Below are 23966 nucleotides of genomic sequence, written 5' to 3'. Positions count from 1 at the left end.
ATGTAGTGCGACGCCTCTACATTGGGAGCGTATGCCACTCCGTGATGGTGACAGGGGTGCATACCACTCCTTGGGGGGTGAAGGGGGTGTATGCCACTCCAGTGACAGGGACGCTTGCCACTCCGTAAATGGTGACTTGGGCGCATGCCACTCCGTGGATGGTGACTGGGGCGCATGCCACTCTGTGGGTGGTGACGGAGGGCGTATACCACTCCGTGGATGTTGACGGGGACTCTTGCCACTCCGTGGATGTTGAATGGGACTCTTCCCACTCGGTAGATGTTGACGGGGGTGAATACCGATCCGTGGTTGGTAACACGTCCACTTGCCACTCCGTGGTTGGTAACGTGGACTCTCGCCATTCCATGGTTGAAAATGGAATCTCTTCCCGCTCCGTGGTTGATAACGGGGGTGACCACCACTCGGTAGTTGGTAACACGTCCACTTGCCACTCCGTGGTTGGTAACGTGGACTCTTTCCATTCCATGGTTGAAAATGGGATGTCTTCCCGCTCCGTGGTTGATAATGGGGGTGACCACCAGTTTTTTGGTTGGTAACGGTGGTTCTTGCCTTTCCGTGGTTGGTAACCGGGGCTCTTGCCTTTCTGTGGATGTTGACGGCGGCGAATTCCTCAATGGTGAGATAGTTTTTCTTGCGCGGGGAGGCGGTGGGGCTTGTCTCTCCCGCGGTGCCGGTGGGGCCTGTCTCTCCCACGGGGCTGGTGGGGCCTTTCTCTCGCGAGGAGTCGGCATGTCCTTTCTCTCGCGGGGAGGTGGTGGGGCCTTTCTCACGCGGGGAGGTGGTGGAGCCGGTCTTACCCGCGGTGCCGGGGGCGTCTGCCTCTCCCGGGGCTCTTGTTTGGCTTGGCCCATTGATGTTAATTGGGTCATTTTCCTCTCTAGTGGTAGTTTGGACACACTCTGCATCACCTTAATTAAAGATTAAATAAAAATAGTAAATAACAAATAAGCTATACACAAATATGCCTTCTAGTCATAATGGACGGAATCTAGTTGTTTTCAGCGCCGGAACAGTAGATGGCGCTCAAAAGGTGCTACTGAATTGTTTTCCCATTTGTAGTGCGACCAACTGCTGGCGCAGGCATTTCAGCAGGAGTGTTCACATTGTGCCCATTACTTTTATCAGGTCCCCGATGGTGGGGGTCTGCTCAATAATGCGCATGTGAAAACAGTGGGCAGGCCCATAGAAATGCTGAGTAGAGACTAGCACACGCAGTCATGACCCTGCGTGTTCGGGACGGGCGGATGAGGTCACTTGATTTCAGCGCCTGCCCCCAAATGAAAGCGTTCAAGCGTACACGTCACAGCATAGTGTTGGGTATTTGGGTGGCGGGGTGGGCGTGCCTTTGGTGGACTGGAGTTTACCTCACTTTCAGGTGAGCCTCGCCCCTTAAGAAACCCATGAAGAACCCTAATTGCTCAAACTGAGACCTCATTGCTTACCTTCCCAAAACCACCTTGGCCTAACTCCTGGTGGTACGTCAGTCCCTGGATGGTGTGAGAGACTGCATCTCTGAGGCAGGATGATGGAGCACTGCTGGTTTCTAATGGAGAGAGAAGCCAGAGGAGAACATTTCATCAATGCCCACATATGATAGACCATAAATGAATTATATTAATGGTAGCTTGTCTTGCTCGTCGTCTCCACTCCAGCGCTTATTAAATCTTGTCTCTACTGGATATAGATATATACTGTATACAGGTTGCGTATCCCTTATCCAAAATGTGCGGGACCAGAAGAACTATGGATAACGGATTATGCCGTATTTCAGAATGTTTTAATATTTCAATGATGTATCTTAATGTATCTTGCATTTATGTTGTACAAACACATGAAGTACACACAAATATATTTTATTTGTGCATAAAACAAGGTTTCAAAACATAAAACGTTATAAAAGTTTGTGTCCTATCTCAAGCACTGACCTTGAATGCCAAGCAATCATTGTCTTGCACATATTTAGTGCCAGTTACATATCATATCCCCAGTAGTGCCAGTTACATATCATGTCCCCAGTAGTGCCAGTTACATATCATATCCCCAGTAGTGCCCGTTACATATCATATCCCCAGTAGTGCCAGTTACATATCATGTCCCCAGTAGTGCCAGTTACATATCATATCCCCAGTAGTGCCAGTTACATATCATGTCCCCAGTAGTGCCAGTTACATATCATGTCCCCAGTAGTGCCAGTTACATATCATGTCCTCAGTAGTGCCAGTTACATATCATGTCCCCAGTAGTGCCAGTTACATATTATGTCCCCAGTAGTGCCAATTACATATCATATCCCCAGTAGTGCCAGTTACATATAATGTCCCCAGTAGTGCCAGTTACATATCATGTCCCCAGTAGTGCCAGTTACATATCATATCCCCAGTAGTGCCCGTTACATATCATATCCCCAGTAGTGCCAGTTACATATCATGTCCCCAGTAGTGCCAGTTACATATCATGTCCCCAGTAGTGCCAGTTACATATCATATCCCCAGTAGTGCCAGTTACATATCATGTCCCCAGTAGTGCCAGTTACATATCATGTCCCCAGTAGTGCCAGTTACATATCATGTCCCCAGTAGTGCCAGTTACATATCATGTCCCCAGTAGTGCCAGTTACATATCATGTCCTCAGTAGTGCCAGTTACATATCATGTCCCCAGTAGTGCCAGTTACATATCATGTCCCCAGTAGTGCCAATTACATATCATATCCCCAGTAGTGCCCGTTACAGATCATGGCCCGTATTCTAGTCTGTTGGCAGCAGGGTTGTGTTCACACGAGGAATAGGGGGGTGTGTGGAGCGCCCAAAAAATTGGTATGAATACTAAAACATTGAATTATGTTTACAGTTAATAAAAAGATAAACTTGAAATGAATTGAATTAAATAAGGTTGATCAATTGGGTATTACAAAGTATGAATTAATTTAATGATCACATCAAAATGATTTTATATGAAAGTTATTAGGAATTATGGATACTTAAGTGAGTCCCGCTTGCCGGCATGAATAGTGGTATGTTCGTGGGGGGACAAAAGGAAGGCTGGTTCAAGGGGAGTAAAGATGGTATCCAATCCAATGTCCAGATAAAGGTTAACGTGACGCGTTTCGTTATGCTAAGACAACTTTCTCAAAGGTATGCCACTGTTGATCTGCTGTGGGTTTATATACCTTCCCTGCTTGCTTCAGGTTCTAAAATTCATGCCGGCACCCTCAACCTGGATGTACAAATTGGGTAACCAACTGCTAATTTCTGGAGCCTTCCTTCCCTGAAGTGAGGTATTTCCATCTTGCCCACCAGTGGAATCAGAGACCAAGGCCTCCAGCAGGAACAACCAGACACCCACAAGTACCAGCCGAACCCCAATTCCATACCCATTCCCAGCCAAGCACCTCCCCTTTCCCCCATCCTCCACGTGGGGACATCAAACCCGAACAAAAGGACAGCACTACTTTGGAACAAGCGGGACTCACTTAAGTATCCATAATTCCTAATAACTTTCAATATAAGACAAGTGGTTTACTGTAGGCCTATTACTTCTCTCATAAGTGCAATATGATTAAGTTATATGTCAAATTTTATGTGTACTTTTATTAATTCATTTTTATTATTATTCTCATTTTGATGTGATAATTAAATTAATTCATACTTTGTGATACCCAATTGATCAACCTTATTTAATTCAATTCATTTCAAGTTTATCTTTTTATTGACTGTAAACATAATTCAATGTTTTACTATTCATACCAATTTTTTGGGCGCTCCACACACCCCCCTATTCCTCATTTTGCATCTACCACACTTGGGGATTGAACCTCCCCTCCGTGTGAGCAGCCCACAAAAACAACCACCCCCACCAAGCGCCTTCATCACCTGGTGGTGATTTGCTCTTTTCTTTGTGTTCACACTGGGACCGATGTTTTTGTACTGCGTGTGTGCATAAGGAGGGTGGCGTGCACCCACAGCGAGCTCGCCGGGTGCACGCACCCAGGACATCAGGCGAGGGGCGGCCGGCGGGGGTGAGACGAGTATATGGGGGTGTCATGTTGCAGGGCGGGGACAGACTGCAGGAAGGAATCACGCTGCAGGGGGGGACAGACTGTGGGAGGGAGTAACACTGCAGGGGTAGAGACAAACTGCAGGAGGGAGTTGCGGGGGTAAGACGGGTGTATGGTGGTGTCACACTGCAGGCGGGTACAGACTGCGAAAGGGAGTCACGCTGCAGAGGGGGGAGACAGACTGCAGGAGGGAGTCACGCTGCAGGGGGGGGGGGGACAGACTGCAGGAGGGAGTCGTGGGGGTAAGACCAGTGTGTGGAGGGTGTCGCACTGCAGGCGGGTACAGACTGCGAAAGGGAGACACGCTGCAGGGGGGGGGGGGGGACAGACTGCGGGAGGGAGTCGTGGGGGTAAGACCAGTGTGTGGAGGGTGTCGCTGCAGAGGGGTAGACAGACTGTGGGAGGGAGTCATGGGGGTGAGACCGGTGCATGGGGGAGTCACGCTGCAGGGGGGTAGCTTCGGGAGGGTCGAGGGGTCACCCTGCAGGGATACCACTGACAATCCGGCAAAGCAGGTAATCCAGCACAGTGTCAGATTATCGTGTTATACCTGTACTGCCATATACACAGTATATAAGCATTATTGCATTTAACAACAAGGTAGATATGACTGAATTAGATTTGGATGCCAGTAACTGAGCATGTTGTACATTTATATTAATGGAGATGCAGTTTCTAATATAAGTAGTATACACAGAGGCCCCAGCACCTGCCTCCTATAGTGCAGCTACCACACTACAGTCAGTGTCTGTATAACCACAGTGTGTATGTATGTATCACTTACTTCTTCCTTCTGCATGTGCTTGTGGGTCTTCTCTCTTCTTACTTCCTCCTCATGGCCGCCATCCTCCTTGTGGCTGCCGTGCTCCTCGTCTCCGTCCTTGCCTGCATGGGAAAACACCACTTGGCCTTCCACCGCATGGCCATGCTCCGCATGCTCATCCTCCGCATGGCCATGCTCCACAACGCTGTCTTCATAGGCATCCTCTTCATATTCCTTCTCCACAAAGCCGTCCTTCTTGTAGCGATCCTGACTGTAGCTGTCCTGCTCATCTCTTTCTTCCAACTCTGACTCCCCACTGTCACTTTTGCAGCAGTGGTTGGAAAGTAAACAGCTTGGTTGCCATGACACCAGCTAAAGCAGCAGGTGCTGTGCTGTGGCATTTTCCTGGCCATATACCTGCACTACCTACAAGTTGTACTGTATGTGGGTTTGCTATGCGCCTGTTACACCAATTAGGAGGCACATGTGATGTAAGCATTGGATTTAATAGTGAATTCCTACATTATGGGGTGGGAGTAAATTTTAGCAAAGCAGACTGATTGGAATACAATGTATCTATATGGAAATACATATTGAGTTATGTTTGTGAATTTTTTTATAAAATATGTTCCTTATAAACATCTTTATTTCTATATTATTACTGGTACTTGTGTATTTTGACGGCGCCCACGAAATCGGCCGGAAATCGGCCGCAAATTGCATGGAAAAATCGGATGCGATTTTGCGGCCGATTTTCGACCGATTTCTCACTTTTTTCCGGCCGATTTGCATGCTGTTCCATCATTGCACACCCCCGATTTCCATCGTAATGCATCGCATGCAATATAGTGGCATGTGATGCATGCGAAGCGATTAGATTTGTAATTGTACAATCACCCTGATGGGTGCTTACAATGTTAAATGCACCGCCATTGTTAACGCCACCCCCACTATCAACCCCAACCCGAAGCGTGGCGAGCGTAGCAAGCCCGCGAGGGGCGGCGGTACGCGTCCTCCGACCTTTTCATACCCCCACTATCCACGTCGGCGTGGAGTTGATCTTAGATAGTGTGGCGAGCGCAGCGAGCGGACGCGGAATACATGTAAAGTAATCCGCGTCCCCTCGCGGGGCACGCTACGCTCGCTTCGGGCTCGGTGGCTCGCTGCGCTCGCCACACTATCTAAAATCAACTCCATGCCGACGTGGATAGTGGGGGTATGAAAAGGTCGGAGGACGCGTACCGCCGCCCCTCACGGGCTCGCTGCGCTCGCCGCGCTTCGGGTTGGCATTGATAGTGGGGGTGGCGTTAACAATGGGGGTGCATTTAACATTGCAAATCACATCGCATGCCACTTGCTGGCATGCGTTGCTATGCGATATTTAATTGTACAATCAAGTCATACTTGCCTACTTTTAAAAACTAGTTTCAGGGAGATTATAGTTGGAAATAGAATTTTGAACAGCGGCCCATTGAGAGGGTGTGTCATTCTCCTCCCAAAGGGTGTGTCTAGTTCCATATTTGGAGAGATTGTGAACGTGGCACCTAGAAGCGTGGGTGTGTACTGCTACATCTGAGAGGATTCTTTTAAAATGACTTCTATACAAATGTAGATGAGCCCCAAAGCAGTTAGTAAGAGCTACTATACTTGGTAAAGTGCTGGGAAATGGTGCTGATGATTCAATGTAAATTTATCTGTCTCTCATTCCTTTTTACCCCAAAAATGTAACAGTGTAATGTGGGCTAGGTGAGATGAGGGAGATTGCTAGAGTATTGAGGGAGAGAGGGAGATTGCTGCTATTTCAGGGAGTCTCCTGCAGTATGCAGGAGGGGAGGCAACTATGCCTCAAGTGCATCAGGTTTTTAACACCCTATTATTTTAACAAACAATATAAAACATAAAAAAAAAAATTTTATCTAACATTTTATTATATATATATATATAAATATATGATCATTAACACATTTATTTTTTCTTGTGTGACTTGTGCTGTACAGGTTAGAATCTCCCTTTATCTTTCACTGCATTTTTATCATTCCAAGATTACTGTAGATCAGGGGTCCTCAAACTATTTTGCTCTGGGACCCCATCCGACAATAAAAATAATGACAGGACCCCAGCAAGTTACTGCAGAAGGTCATCACATCACATGTGTAGTCAGCAGACAGCACATACATGCCAGCATTGTGGAGGCACAACATGATGGGAGGAGTCTAATATACCATAACCCATCACATCACATGTGTAGTCAGCAGACAGCACACACATGGCAGCATTGTGGAGGCACAACATGATGGGAGGAGTCTAATATACCATAACCCATCACATCACATGTGTAGTCAGCAGACAGCACACACATGGCAGCATTGTGGAGGCACAACATGATGGGAGGAGTCTAATATACCATAACCCATCACATCGCATGTGTAGTCAGCAGACAGCACACACATGGCAGCATTGTGGAGGCACAACATGATGGGAGGAGTCTAAAATAACAGACAACTCAACAGATTTATCAGACTCCTTGAATCACTGACTGAGATTAGAAAAGTCATCAGTCCGATAGTCAGCAACATGGAGTCGCGACCCCAGGATGAGAAGGTCAGGACCACTTTGGGGTCAGGACCCACAGTTTGAAAACCGCTGCTGTAGATCCTTCATTTGGTGCCGGGAGGATGTACTTCATAATGGTGCCTTTCTATATTCATTTTTGTTCATGGTATTTAAAGTATTCAGAGATAGCATCAGTGCCCCCCCAATATGGATCATCTGTCTTCCTTTCGGTTTACCGATTTAACCATACTGTATGGAAGACACATATGTAGGTTATCAGAATGCGCTGGAGTATTGGACTAGACGTGTTGATGGTGGGTGTACTTGAGATACAACTTTAGCAGTGGAAGGGTTCATGGAAGCCATGGAATCATTCTGTATCACAAACACCTGAAAACAGAAACATAAAATATAGCATTAAATAACTATGTCAATATAATACAAAAAAAAATTATAATAAAAAAAAAAACGATTGTAAAAACAACAAAACTGACTTGGGTTAAGCCAGGTACACTCTAATTAATTAAACTTCGGATCAGATTGATATACCGGGCACATCACTCAGTGTATACTTGCATGCAGGCCTGGATTAAGCCTTTGGGGTGCCCAGTGGAAGGTGGTTGAATTGGTGGTGGGTTATATTACATTATATATATCTCCCAACATGACCCATTGCAGTTCCAGCTCTTGAAACCTGATACTCTTGTGTCAATGCTGTTCTGCTCGCATTCTTACTGCCTGGTTCTGCTGCTGCACAAGAGGGACAGCTAGTGACGTCAACTGAAGTCAGCCAGCCAGAACCTGTATTTGTCCCCGATTAATGGATATTATAGCAACCCTACATAAGCAGGACAATTATACAGCAGGGAGCCTAGCACATGCCCATACAGACTACATGCCTACACCCCGCCTTTACTGTACAATGGCTGCCTCTGCACGCTCCCTGTACCAACACGCCATGCATAGCATCAGCCCCAATCTCTGCCCCCTAGCTGTACGCAGTTGCACAACTGAAGAAGGATTCCACATCACATTTCACCAGTTTCCCCTGTGGTTCTTTATCCATTGCAGATCAGTGTTTTATCTCCCCACCTCCAGCTCTCTTTCATGCTGTCTTTATGGTCCTCTCTCATCATTGTTCATTCAGCTCTCCACCTTCGTTGGATCTCGTCCTCTACTTTTATTCTCAACCCATGTCCACCCCCTCTCTGGATCTGTACCCCCAATTCTCACTGTAATCCTCTGCTTACTCCTCCTCACAGGTTCCCATTCCTCCCTCCCCCTCTATGCTTCATTGTCCCTTCAGTTCTCTGTACTCTGCACCCCCTCCTCTCCCCAGCATCTTTTCTACCATAACTGCTGGAAGTGGTCCCCCCCTGTGGAAATCAGTTTATTCATCAAGAATTAAAGTAATGTTGTCACAAGGAGCAAAAACTACAGTTGGTCCCCAGTATTACCATGGGATTGGTGGTGACCTAGGACCAATGGGGCGTCAAGATGTGTTTTGTGCAGGACACTCCCCATAAGTCAGCCCTGCGAAGATGCTTGTTGTCTATACAGCTGTCTATTTCTCAGTGCCTCTTCTCATTGTTCTACATGTAACTAACTAAACATGTATCCCCAATAGCGTCTTTCTACAGACTCAGGAGGTCATCTGACAGCCAGGCCAACAATGAGACTCCTATTCTGCAGGATGCAATTTTTTGTATCTGTACTTCATTTTCACGCATGAAGTTTTGGAGGCCATTTTTCCTACAGGGATAGGTCTGATGCCCAGAAATATACATCGCTTGCTGTAGGGAATAAAGGGGATCTGCCCCAGGTGGCGCTACAGAATGACATCTGCTGTATCATGGGAAACGCAAACAAAACATCATACTTTCCAGGGAAATGGCCGGTATCTGTTCAGATAAACTGTGTGAAGGGCCCCATACACTAGGGCGACTTCTCAGAGCGGAGAAGCCACCCGCAATCCCACCTTGAGCCACCCCGGGAATTTCTCAGGCTGCAGCATCGCATATATTGTACATGGTCCCAGGGCCGGTGCAAGGCACCGGAGCGCCCCAAGCGAGTCGGGGTGGGGGCGCCCCGGTGCCGGGGGGGTGGTACCTGTGTAAAAAACTTGCCACCGCGCGCATAGCGCTAGTTATTTTCTATTCACTGTAGGGACCCCGCCGGCCGCGGCCAGCTTATACACTATAACAGCGCCGCAGGTTCCCCCGGCGGCACGGACACCCCTGCACGCACCAGCACTGCAGGGACGCAAGTTTTTTACACAGGTACCACAGTTCGCTAACCCTCCATGCTGGGGGTGAGGGGCGAACTGCCGTCCTCCAGGTGCCGGCGCCCTAGGCAAATGCCTAGAGCTGCCTAGTGGTGGCGCCGGCCCTGCATGGTCCTTTCGTATACGATCTATCGCATGCAATCCCAGCCAAGCCTGCCCGGCTCAGATGCGATCCAACAGATTTCTTCTGCAGTCAGTGCGACTCCCAGGCTCCGGTGCGAAGCGCACGGGACTGTCCATCGCATCGGATCTGCTGTCAATCACATGCGATTTGGCCACTTTTCATGCGATTGATCGCCGCAATCACATGACAAGTGGCCAAAGCGCATGTGAATCAATCGCCGAGTGTATGGCCAGCTTTAGGCAGTGAAGATAGAATGTGGGGACCTGTGTAGGTGACACTAGGCATCGGCTGTCATAGTGCTGCTACAGCTGACGTAGGAGTCCTTTACCTGGGTAACATTGGTTTGTACGTGAGATAGGGAACGGCATCCAAATATGGAGACAGATAAGGTGATACAAAACAGCAGCAGATTGATCACGAGGAGAAGAGCATGACAGGTATATCCGAGGATCTGTGAAGGCAAAGTAACAATATTCAGCATCTTAATGGGTACTTATTGGAAATGCAATGCGACCTATATATAGGGCTTTAGTGTTACACATCTATTGCCTGTGATACTGGGGGTTATTCTGGTTTATTCCCATCCTTGCGAGTTACCAGATCCCGCCTAGCGGATGACGGCACGCCGGCCCACCATTCGCAGGGTGCCTACGTTCACACAGCATGCGAATGGCTGTTTTACGCCACGGCCAAATTAGCATGAGAAAGCCCATGAAACACCGGGTTTTCCCATATGCTAATAGACATGCGAACAGAGGAGGGTGTGGATGATGAGATAGACAGTCAAGAGGTCAACGCCAAAAGGTTGACATGCAATAGGTTGACATGAAAAAGTGAAAAGGTCGACTTGAGTTTTTCACATTTGTTGGTGTCATGGACCCCCAGTTAGTGTTATGTCATTTGTTTTGCTCGCCATGCTTCGCTTGGCACACTTTTCCGTTCTCAATTGTGGTCCATGTGGATGAAAAAGTCATGTAGGCATTTTGACCATATCAACCTATTGCTTCGAAATTTTGGTTTGGACCCATTGTATTATCTATCTATAGATATCACTGATGCCCAGCGGGGACTCCCAATTCCTCCTTCTCCCACCCCCCTGTTGCGGGACACAGGAGCGTTCCCAAACAACGGGACATTTGGGAGATATGAAGTAGGGACTCATGAGAATGTTGCAGTAGGGCAGGGTTGCCGACCCTCCCGGAATTACCGGGAGTCTCCCGAAAATCGGGTCCCCCTCCCGGCCCCCCAGAAGGGTGGGCAACCCTCCCGGAATCAGGGGGACCCCCACTGAGCCCCTATCCACGGGTCTCAGAGGAGAGGCGGAGCTAAAATGACACACTCATGTGTGGGGGCGGGCTTAATGACGTCACAGTCAAGCCCCGCCCCCCGAACGGGTTATGAAAGTCTCCTCTCCGGGCTTCTCCCGGAAAGAGGAAAATTTGAAAGTCGGCAACCCTGCAGTAGGGAGCAACACCCTCCCATATTGGTCAGTGTGAGGGTATGCCGAGTGCTCAGTGAGGTACTGGCCATTCCCCCAGCCCCTCTGACATTGTGCATATACACGCAGCATCTATTCACAAGTGAAAGGGAGCCTCCTGACTTCACCCCAATATGGGTCACTGTGGAGGGAATGCTTTATTATCCCATTACTTACTGCTTGGTCTATGTGACTAATTAAGAATATGACATTGTATAAAAAATACATAATAATTACATTCCAAAAAGCTATACTGAACTCTCTCTTTACAAATTACATCTGCCCCACCTGCAGTGCACATGGTTTTGTCCATCTAAGAAGGAATTTGCCAGAAGGAGTGAACCAGAATAAGGCCCAAAGTGCTGGCCAAACAGCCCCTAACTGCCATGTCATAGGCTGTGCTTAAAAATGCCAGTTTGGTCGGTAGTTTATCTCTCTCTCTCTACTTTATTTCTCTCCGTGTCTTAGTACATCTGCCCTCAGTACATTTTAAATAAACATTTGAATGGTATCCTACTTACAAGTTGTACTTGGCAGGTCCCGTAGATGTCGGGTCTGTACATGCCATATGGAGAGTCACAGCGAATTATTGCAAGGTCCATACCACTGAGGATCATTCCAACCAAACTGACCATTGTGCTGATGATGTTTATGGAGAGGGAGCCCCTCACCTGTGCAGAGGTAACGGACAAAACAATTACATACGGCCTGCTGGAAGGACAGTATGAGAAGAGCCCTTACATTGCCCTATAATTTCATACAGTATATTATTCATTGGTTATTAAAGGTGATATTTAAACCAATAGCAGATTATATTATGCCCATTTTGGGCAGCCAAATACAGATGGTTCTGGTTGGACAGGAAAGGACTAGCCCACCAAGGCTTAAAGTGGTCCTGGAGAGGTGGTGATACTCCTTCCTTTCCCCTAACATTGACCCTCTCCCCACCTTATTAGGCAGAGCCTAGACCAGTGCCGGGGAATTTGTGCACTACCACCCATAAAGGGATAATGGTCCCACAAGGAGGGAGTGTGGTCACACAATAGTACCTCCAATACATATTACACCACACAGTAGGATAACCATATACACATTACACCACATGAAGTGCCCTTGATTCATATTAACCCTTCTTGCATACCGTTGCAAATTTGCTAAATATCCAAACATCTCACTATAAAACACTCATACCCCTTTCAGACAGAAAAGCCTGAAAATCCCGGCAAATATATGGTATTTCAAATGCCGGGTCATTTTGCAGAGAACAGTCTGACACCCCCTTCACACAGAAGAACAAATTTCAGGGTTGAAAATTTCTATGCGGTAATTTGCTGAATAACACAGGTATTTCTTCTGTGTGAAAGGGTCAACCTGGGTCATAAATCCCGTGTCCTCGACCCTGGTATATTCCAGAGTCGAGGACACAGGATTTATAACCTGGGTGTGCCCTTTGACACAGAAAAAGGACCCGTGTTATTCATGAAATTACTAGGTAGAACTGCTTCACCCAGTAATTTAGTTTTCTGTCTGAAAGGGGTCAACCGTTTCATGTTATGGACTATTTGCTACAAAGCAATACTATTCAATTATTTCACAAAACGGCCAGCATTACGAAAGTACCGCCAGTGACCACTAGAGGTCACTCCACAGACCAAATTACTCCTATTCATATAAAAGTCTAACTACTCCTCACCTCTATGAGGTGAAGTACCACCAGTGACCACTTGAGGACACTCAACAGACCAAATTACTCACAGCTCAAAGTAAAAACAGTCACAGCTCAAAGTCAAAGTACATTGCAGAAGCCGTCATTTTGATGGGCTTTTAACTAGTATGTTATATTATACTACACAAGACTATGGTGTACTCCAATTTATCATGCATGGAATGTATTTATAATGGTGCCCAGAAATACACTCTGTAATAGTTGACCAGGCCTCTGTGTTGGAGGCCACATCCCTAAGCAAGGGCAACTACAACTGTATTCATTCTGTGCGTCCTTCATGGGGGATACGGTCATTGGGTCTACAGCAAGTTGGTCGACACCATTAGGTCGACATGGGTTTAGGTTGACAGGTCATTAGGTCGACACAAGCATTAAGTCAACAGGGTCTAGGTCAACAGTCAAAAGGTCGACAAGGGGGTTTTTCACTGTTTTTCACTGTGTGCGGTCTAGATCTGCCCCTGGTCTCCTGTGACACATGACTAGGGCTGGCCATTTTTGCCTTTACCATCGATGGCAAACAGTGCAACTGGCCATTGATAGTGTATAATTATGCAATGGATGACCATCAATGTTTTTACATATCGATGGTCATCCATTCAATTTGACTGATTGGCCTGTGGGCCAATAAAAACACAGGGGTGGGGGTTCACTGGTGTTGGGGGCGGAGCTATGCTCAGTGTCCTGGGAATACAAAAGAAAAACATCAGTTTTGCCGTGCCATCGATGGAGGGAAACCATCTGGTTCTCCTCCATCAAAAAGTATTCAACATCAGCCTTAAATCATTGATAAATTTGGATAAGCGATGGCCATCCCTACACATGACTCGGCGACTGCTGCAGGATGACCGGGCAGCAGCAGTAGGACAGAGCCAGGGGGCCTAGCTAGCGGCAACAGATATTGGAGAGCGCACTGCTATCAGGGGGGAGCCTGCTCTTGTCCGCACTACCGCTGCTTCTGCTGCTGTGTGAGTGGCGCCCCCAGACCAGGTGGGCTACATCCCTCTGCCTAATCTACATGGAGTGCATCGAGTCTGCTAAGCTTTAATGTTAATTTGGTATTTAATATTAAATACCTTGTATGTTGCTCTCACACCCTGCGTCTACCCCTCCGACACTGTGGGCCTTATTCTGGTTGGTGCGGCCGGGCCGTACGCGTACGTCCCGGGATTTTTTATGATCTGCGCATGCGTACATTCGCTAATGCGCAGGCGCGAACACTCCACAACGCTTACGGACGGGTCTCTACGTGCGAAAAAACCTATACGCGAGTGTACGGGCATTGGGGGCGGCATAGGGGCGTGATGAGGGGAGCGGCCGAAATAATGAGGGAAAATGGGCGTAAATATGGGCGTACACGGGGGTGTGCACCAAAAATGAGCGGTGCTACTACCGCACGATCGACTAAAGCACCGTTCATTTCGGACACAAAACAGGCGGCCGCCAACCGCCATCTCAAACCACCCCTACAGATACCGCATGCCAGCGTGCGCCTGGGTTTGCTAATTTACGCGGATTACTACTCAAACACATACACCTGAATGTAATAAGCAATGCTGCAGTCTATTAAGTCTAAACCATGATTTCACTACCTGCAAGCCACACACAGCACTCAAACACATTGGAAGCTTATCTTTCTATACTTCTCTACATTTAAAGGTTTGTTTAATTTAAGGTAAGAATCTTTGTAAGACCTGCTTATATATGCTAAGGTAGGTATTTGCTAAACAGTTAGACACATTCACTACGTGCTTTCATAGACTTTACACAGTAGCACACTCAATCGACACAAGTCGACATGTGTCAACGTGTTCACTCTAATACAAACATAGGTTTTGTATTTATGATACAATAACATAAACCACATCTAACACCTACAAAGGATGTTTCAGCAATGTTTTAAGCCCATGGCCACTATTTTGCACATTAATTAATTCAATCAATTAATTAATTTTCATAATTAGAGTTGAAAGGCAAGATTTGCAGGTCCATATATGTGAAGGGTATGTCAGCGTACACGGACGTACGCTCACTCTCACGAGCGGTGACATAAGCTGACTTTTCTATTGAAAACAATAGGGACCCGTCCGTGCAAGCTGGCGTACGCTCAGATAGCCGCAAGAAGTCGGTGGGAAGACGGCCGAGAGACGTCCGTAAACGGTGGTGTACGCTCAATTGTACGCCAGTTGTCGGAGTGTAAGGGCTGGCCCGTCCGTGTACGTTGGCGTACGCTCAATTGTACGCCACTCCCCTTTGCCGATGTTTCTGGCCGTACGTATGCGGCTGAGTTGTGGGTGGACTTAACCCCAACGGCCGCGTACGGAGAGCGTACGTTAATAGCGAACGTACGCACGTTTGGCCGCTACGATCAGAATAACCCCCTGTATCCTACGCCATAGTGTCCCCCCTCCCACCCTGTGTTCTCCACCACCCTGGGTCCCCCCTCCCACCCTGACCTCCGCCAACCTGTGTTCCCTCTTTCACTCTGTGTCCTCTTCCACCACTACTTAAGTGGTGCGGAGCAGGGAGGGACACAAGCCCTGGCTCTGATACTAGCCAGTGCCTTACCAGCCAATGACCTCACCACACGCCACTGAGTTGTAGGTGGGCCACCACTGAAGTTCTGCTGAGAGTACAGCGTGGCCAGACAGATGGTGAGTCTGGAAATCTGGAAAAGCCAAACAATCATTTTAACCTCATATCTCTCACTCACCAGACACATTCTTGGTTTCCCCTGGGCTGCAACGGTCAGAGATCCTGCGATGATGTACTGCAATAACACAATACACAGTAAATCTCACACATTATACTGTATACATAGATTATATTGGGGGCAGTTTAAAAAAACATGTATAACAGTAACAGATTTATTATATACCAAGCAGATGAAATTTACCCCAAAGTGGTTTTGTTTTAATATAGTCACACAGAATACGTTTCCTAATTCGATCATTTTAGAATGAACTTGTTGTACTTACAAACACCGAACCCCAAAATGGCGTTCCAGACAATAATGATAGAAAATGTGGGATGAAAATAGCTCCGATACCCAGAGCAATCTGCAGGATGCCCGAAACAATCAGCACGATCTGAAAGAAAATCAGGCCATAATGAGATTCTATTGAGTAAATAGCCAGCGCCCTATAACTGGCTCCCTGGCATGGTGTACGGTACCACACTAATGTGCTACATCCGCTGCCTGGCATCCTCTACCTAGACCTCTGTCTATCAGCTGTATGCAACCCGCAAAAGGAAACTCAGACAGACATGGGAGGCAAGTGAGCATTATCCTTCACTAGTTAAAAGCCCTTCAAAATGACGGCCTCTGCAATGTTTTTTTCATTTTGAACCGTGACAGTTTTTAGCCCGTGGAAGAAGCTCCAATCTCTGTCTTCACAGCTCCCTCTCTCCATATCCAGAAAGTTTAAAATAGGTCATTGTCCCTGCAAAGTGCTTTCGCTTTCTGTTATGACGTTGAGTGGCTTCTAGTGGTCACAGGCGGTACTGCTCATAAAGGTGAGGGGTAGTTAGCCTTTGTTATATATAGCCGTGCATGCAATTGGCCAATAGGCATTGTTGGAAGAGGCATTATAGAATGTCCACGGGGCTCCAGTATTGGTTCTGAGACCCGAAGGAGCCCATTTGTCATTTGATATTGGTGGCTAACCCGCGAAAACGGGTGTTTTCGGCGGTTAGCCGTTAATATTAAGTACCTCCGGAATGAATGACGGAGGAACCGCAGCAAGAATCTCTGATACCTTCTGCAATCCCGCCTGTCCTGCTCGCAGCTGCATCCCCCATAGGTTTCTATGGGGGATGCAATGCTGCTCGATGTACCAACATCCGAAATGCCAGTCTCGCAGCTAATGCCATTCCGAGATGGCGGAAGGCCATTGTGTCCCACAGGTTACTTACCGCAGCTCCGGCCAGGCAGAGCGGTAAGCACCAGGGGTAAGTACTAACCACGCAGTCACAGACCTCCTGGCACCAGGCAGAGCACATCGCAGGGAAGGGTTCCTTTCAGAGCTCCTGTCCCTGCATGTTCTGCATAATGCATACCGCCGATAGGACCGCATATTTCACTGCGATCCTGGGTAGTAAGATCCATCCCCGGATCACATTTGTATATGAGATTCCTAGTAAATGGGCCCCTCAGGGATTAAATCCACATTCTAAATGGAGTTGGCGGTCTGGGGCTTGGTTGTGGGTTGAATTGAGTTTTCATCGCCTTGGCCCCCGTTGCCCAAGGACAGAATTAAAGTAACGTGGGCAACAGTAGGGTGTGAGGAATGCATGGTATTATGGGTACCATGTGAGTGGCTGTGGCTGGTATAATGGTCATCACTGGGAGAATGAACCGCAATGTGTAAGTACTGATGGCACAGTGGGAAAATAACAGGGAAGGTGGCTAAGTGGCCATTTTCCCGGAGACCTCTATATCTCTGTAAGCGCCAATGTCTCCAAGTGACCCTAATGCCCAATGTCTATTGCTCTGCTGGCTAGAGAGGAGAGGACCCAGATGGAGACTGCACACTAGGGTTGAGCATCAGTGTGGTTGTCATCGATGGTTGCCATTAATGGTGATATTGCAAGTTTCCATCAATGGCAGCATACCATGCAATGGATGGCCATCGATGGTTTCACCTATCAATGGTCATCCCTTTTCTTTCAATAACTGGTAGTTAGTCAGAACTTTGGGGTTCAGGGCTTCATGGGTGTTAGGCTTGGAGCTTTGATCCTAGTCCCAGCACCTTGGCTATTTGGTTATGCTGTGCCATCGATGTAAGGAAACCATCTGGTTCTCCCCATCGATGGCAAAACTATTCTTCATTGAAAAACAATCAATGATTATGACTCGTCGATGGCCAACCCTACTGCACACAGGCCTCCTCCTCTGTTGATGTTCCCCTGTACTTAACATTATACTGGTTTAGTAGTAGTCAGTAGGGCAATCAAATCAGTTTAAAACAGAATCACAAACTTTATGATTGCTAAATTAAATACAGCGCCCAATAATTATGAGGCGCACCACCAGCGGTGTAGCGAGGGTGGTTCCAGTGGAGTGCCAAAGCTTCAGAGGGTGCCATTCTGAGATTGGGGCCTGATTAACCAACAGGCTGATTAGGCAGCAGCTGAGGAATAGAAGGAAGGCCTATTTTATTCCATGCTTCTTAGCTGATGGAACCATTACTTCATGTACAGCACCAGCTAGGCAGCCTAAAGCCAAAGTCTTCTTCACATGCCACATGCCTTAGATCCTACTGTACATGCTAGATGCATAACCTTCGTTACATGCACATTGGCAGTATGACTGGCGAGTCCCTGAGTGCCCATACACGTGTGTTAGCAGCGTTACAAGGGGAGCTACATGTGTATTAGTCTAGGGTACCTGGGACCTTTAATCAGGCCCTGGATGATACAGAGATCAGCTTAACTTAACCTAAAATGAGGCCAAACACTGAGTACCGGGGCATACCATGAATAAGGGGCTCTACTGTGTCGTGTCATGTGTATAAGGAATTTGTGGTAAGTGAAGAAAATACTTGAGGGTACATGTTTGGTACTTGTGTATTATCACGGCGCCCACGATATTAAGTCATACGATATATAATCGCATGCCATCGCATTCCATACACCCGATGCACAGCGATGCGATTTTAAATTGTATAAGGCCCCTATACGATTTTTATAAGCACCCTAATTGGGGCTTACAATGTTAAATGCACCCCCACTATGAACGCCAACCCGAAGCGTGGGGTGGTGGTACGCGTCCTCCGACCTTTTCATACCCCCCACTATCCACGTCGGCGTGGAGTTGATTTTATATAGTGTGGCGAGCCACCGAGTCTGAAGCGTGGCGAGGGGGCGCGTATTACTTTACATGTATTCCGCGTCCGCTCGCCACGCTTTGGGCTCGGTGGCTCGCTGCGCTCGCCACACTATATAAAATCAACTCCACGCCGACGTGGATAGCGGGGCTATGAAAAGGTCGGAGGATGCGTACCGCCACCCCTCGCGGGCTCGCTGCGCTCGCCACGCTTCCGGTTGGCGTTGATACGGGGGGTGGCGTGGGGGTGCTTTTAACATAATAAGCACCCATCACGTTTAATTATGTTAGAGGGGCCACTTTTAACCTTGAAAAACCCATTAGGGTGCTTATACAATTTTAAATCGCATACCATTGTATATGCGATACAATGGCATACAATGCCATACAATGCGATGGTATACAATTTAAAATTGTATAACATCGCCTGCCATCACGTAACATCGCATCGCATACCATCGCATGCCTTATGGTCTGCGATGCGATGGGCGCCGTGCTAGTACACAAGTAACACATGTTTCAACTAATTTGGCTCAGATATTGCAAAACATCCAAAATGACACAAAAAAACCCCTAAAACTCGTGTCGACCATTTTCATGTTGACACTTAACAATTAACCCATAATGTCCCATGAAGGAGCAGTTTAGTGTAATCTTGTAATCTATTGTGTAAGTGCTAATTACACACAAGGTGAATCACTCTTGTAGATGGCTGCTGTAAACACTTACCCCCAGAGCTTTTGGCTTGCCTTTCAGAAATGTCCTGAAGAAAGGGGACGACGAATCTATCTTCTGTGGCACAACAGTGGCCAGATTCCAGTGTGACAGCTCAGGAGGAAGGTTCTGTGTTGCCGAAGGAATATTGGATTCAAGGATTTGTGGTTTGACATTCTGGTAATTGGGAACTACCAACCGATTCCCCCGGGGGACATCTGCTGTGTGGTCATTATGTAAAGTCTCATAGGTGTGTTCGGTGGGTCCGCTGACAGCATACATGGCAGACACTGGGACACAAAGAACAGCAGTAAATACAATATTACTAGAGAAGTAATAGGAAATACATTTTTGCTCATTAGCATTAGGAATTTAAGTATTATTTAAGCGTACTGGCTAATAAAATGTATTGTTCATATTGATTCAGACCCCTATTATAGGGAAATGTCATCAACAAAGTCAACAGGTTAAATTTACTAAGATGGGAGTTCTACCTCACATGGGATGTTGCTATGGCAACTAATCAGAATCTACGGTACTTGTTTCCTAGCACGGTGTCCGTCGGGTCCCATCGCATACCATAACTTAAGGAATGCGATGGGACCCGCTCTGACCCGATATAAGGCTTTTCACAGTTCCTATACAATTTTAAAATCGCTTAGAAGGCGCATGCCATTACAATGACACGCGATGCGATGCAACGCGATTTGCCATTTATTCCTATGGTAAATGCACCCCCAGACCCAATTTTTAATTTTACACCCACCCTGATGGGTAATTACTATGTGAAATGCCCCCCATAGTTAACGCCACCCCAGTATCAATGCCAACCCGAAGCATGGCAAGCGCAGCAAGCCCGCGAGGGGCGGCTGTACGTGTCCTCCGACCTTTTCATACCCCCACTATCCACGTCGGCGTGGAGTCATTTTTATATAGTGTGGCGAGCCCGAAGCGCGGCGAGGGGACGCGGAATATATGTGAAGTAATGCGCGTCCCCTCACGGGGCTCGCTGTGCTCGCCACGCTTCGGGCTCGGTGTCTCGCTGCGCTCGCCACACTATATCAAATCAACTCCACACCGACGTGGATAGTGGGTGTATGAAAAGGTCGGAGGACGCGTACCGCTGCCCCTCGCGGAATCGCTGCGCTCGCCATGCTTCGGGTTGACGTTGATAGTGGGGTGGCGTTAACAATGGGGGGCATTTAACATACTAATTAACAGTGAGGGTGATTGTACAATTAAAAATTGGGTCGGGGGGGGGGGGGCATTTAACATAGGAATCAGCCATCAGGGTGGCTGTACAATTAAAAATCGGGTGTAATTGCATCGCATCACATCGCATGCGATCTAGTCGCATTTGATGCGACCGATCTGATACACCCAATTGCATACAATTCACATCAGTGGCGCCGTGCTAGGAAACAAGTACCGAATCTACTTCTTATTTATTTATCACCTTCTAGCAGATAATAGATATAATGTGATTTGTTGCCCATAGCAACATCCCGTCTGAAATACAACTCCCATCTTAGTAAAATTCCCCCATATGCTTTTAAATAGCAGTTGCCTTCTGCAATCAATGAGGAGGCAATTTAATTGATAGCGTGCCCATTGCCAGCAGATGGCACACAACTGATCTACGGTGCTGGGACTCGCCAGAACACCCCTGCTGTCTCCTCCGTCGGCGGGGGACGCGAACCGTGCCCTTTTCCGCTTCAGGGAGACGGGCAGGGTTAGGGGGGGTAGTGGGGAGGCGGGATCGGGTGGCGGGGACCTTCTGGCGTCTGGTAAATCTACTACCTGCAAGAATGAAGGGCGCTCCATCTCTATTCAATTGTAGCTCCATTCGGGTGTGATTGTCTGACCACGCTGGCATTTCGGTTGGCCCGGTTATGGAATATCTTAAATGGAATGCTAGCTACAGTATGTGGAGTATACTGAATAGGGGGTTTTCCCCATATTGCCCAAGGCAATCTTCACCATATAATATTGTAAGCTGAACACTTATTACAGTGACTTCCCATAGCAATGTAGGAACAAGTCCCGGGGAACATATGCTGTATGTATGTATTACAAATCATAGAACAACAGCAATCATTTTGACTTGCTGCTGGCACTTGTGGGCGGGGCTGTCTGCATTTCCAGAAAATGGGGGTGGCGGCCCTGTTTTGTGGGAGTGGCAATGCCAGCAAGCAGGCAGTAATAGGCTTAGACTTCCTCAGTTGGCCAATCCACGATGGTGGTCCCATGCTCTGTGGTTCAATGAAAAATGTATACCTACAGTAGGGCACTATATAAAAATAATATTATTATTGAAGTAAATGAGTCATCCGGTTTGTGCACCAACTATCAGGGCATTTATTATATTTTATAACTGGATTTTTTAAACCAGTACTTTGACAGCAGATATTGTTCATCCCCTTATAAGATGCCCTTTGCCCCTTTCCAGGCATTACACCCAACGTACCAGGATGTACTAAATGTCACCTAAACCTGACCGTACAATTCCTGCAGTTTCACAGCAAAGATTCCCAGTTGCCAGAGGAGAGAGATAATCTGGAGAGAGAGAAAGTGCCAGCCAATCAGCTACTACCTGCCATTTATTTCAAACCCCGTCTGTACAGTAACTGGAGCTGATTGGCTGGTACTATCTCTCTCAAGCGGTTAGTACATCTCTCCCATTAAAAGAAAGAAACAGAGATAATAAATAGAAAGCTAGATCTTACCTTAGACGGCTATCTGCTATAAGGTTATTCATCTGCTGGAAACATACTGCACTCTTCTCCCTGTATACTGTAGGTTCCTGTTTTGTTCTGCAATTGAACTCACCACTTGCCAGTCGCCAAGTTCCTTCCTATTTCCTAATGAGCTTCCACACTGGTCAGTCATATATAGTAATGTAATGTTACGCAATGTGCATAATGGGGCTTTACAGGCTCTGGGGCATAGTTACCTCCCCTCCTGCATTCTGCAGGAGACTCCCTGAGATAACAACAATCTCCCTCTCTCCTTCATTAGTCTAGCAATCTCCCTCATGTCACCTAGCCCACATTACACTGTTACATTTTTGGGGAAAAAAGGAATGAGAGATAGATACAGTTACATTGAATCATCAGCACCATTTCCCAGCACATTACCAAGTATAGTATCTCTTACTAACTGCTTTGGGGCTCATCTACATTTGGATATAAGTCATTTTACAAGATTCCTCTCAGATGTAACAGTGCATGCCCACGCTTCTAGGTGCCACGTTCACAATTGCTTTTCACAATCTCTCCATGTATGGAACTAGACACGCCCTTTGGGTGGAGCATGACATGCCCCCTCAATGTGGCGCTTTGCAAAATGCTACTACCAACTATTATCTCCCTACAACTACTTTTCTAAAGTAGGTAAGTATGACTACTTGGTATAATAAAATCATTGGCTGCTCTCCAGTGCAGTGTAAAACTGTCCGTTCCTCTTCTCAGGCTCACATTGGACCCCTTGCTGCAACTTGATCCTCTCTGTGTAGGTGTGCTATGGACTCTGCTGCCGCTCTCCCTTTTTGAGTGCTCTGCTTAGGTGCTGATCATGCAGGACTCACCGTCAGTACCCACTGAGGGATCAGCTACTAGGCTGCTGAGGATACTAAAAATACAATTTTTTAGGGACCTCTCACAGTGCTGAACCCTTGGATTCAGAGCAAACTAGATGTTCACATGTAATTCATTCTAGTGTCCAAAAAGCAGAATAGTCCTATCTTCTTAAAAAGATCCATACAAATTTTATTTAAAAAAAAAAACATGAAAAACTCCAAAAAAAAAACATGAAAAACTTTGACATACAATCAGGATAAAAAATTGTTCCTCCTCACAAACAAATGTCACTGCACCGTAGAAAAGCAAAACGAAGGCTTTAGATGTAGCAAACCAGACCTTTTCCAGGGTTTTCTCTCTATGTCAGAACTTAACTCTAGGACAAGATGTATTTCCCCGGGTGTTCCTATAAGTGTTCAGTCATAGAACTGATAGACCTTTTATAGGGTCTGGAGTATAAGGAAAACTGTGCAAAAGCACTCTCACCCTTCCGCTGAGATTATTGATGGGATGTCCTTCTATCCTCCATTCTGGATGATCTACAGATCGACACACTGCGCCTCTCTGTATCTCCTTTCACTTTGGATGATTGATCCTCCTAGGGAGATGATGGTTCTCCCAGTAGCCGCACTGCCACTACGGGCACTGGTCTCTCCTGGCTGTTATCCAATATACCCGACCACTCTGGCGTCTCCCTCCAAAGGTCTTTCTATGGTGGTGGTGCAGGGACCAGAAGACCGCCGACGCTGTCTCTGGCAGGGGTGCGCGATCCCTAACAGCTGATATCAGCTGTGTGCTACTCCCTCACCTGCTTCTATCGTTCCTGGTGGACGGCTCACTCCAGCG

At 47.1% G+C, this 23966-nt stretch overlaps 1 protein-coding gene across 1 annotated transcript; it reads right to left on the bottom strand.

Annotated features, from left to right (window-relative positions):
* Positions 1 to 6824: 6824 nt before the first annotated feature.
* On the bottom strand, positions 6825 to 23137 carry LOC146007565 (membrane-spanning 4-domains subfamily A member 4A-like). Its single transcript, XM_083146025.1, has 7 exons — positions 22269 to 23137; positions 19558 to 19832; positions 15980 to 16090; positions 15715 to 15771; positions 11800 to 11949; positions 10130 to 10252; positions 6825 to 7783 (listed from the first exon to the last, which is right to left on the bottom strand). Exons 2-7 carry the CDS (start codon positions 19822 to 19824, stop codon positions 7670 to 7672), a joined length of 822 nt encoding a protein of 273 aa, XP_083002151.1. The 5' UTR covers positions 19825 to 19832; positions 22269 to 23137; the 3' UTR covers positions 6825 to 7669.
* Between the last annotated feature and the right edge of the window lie 829 nt (positions 23138 to 23966).

This window comes from Crinia signifera, chromosome 6 (assembly GCF_055691185.1).
Source record: "Crinia signifera chromosome 6, ASM5569118v1, whole genome shotgun sequence".
Taxonomy (NCBI): domain Eukaryota; kingdom Metazoa; phylum Chordata; class Amphibia; order Anura; family Myobatrachidae; genus Crinia; species Crinia signifera.
The sequence above is the reverse complement of the archived record's forward strand: the minus strand, read 5'-3'. Positions and strand labels throughout refer to the sequence as shown.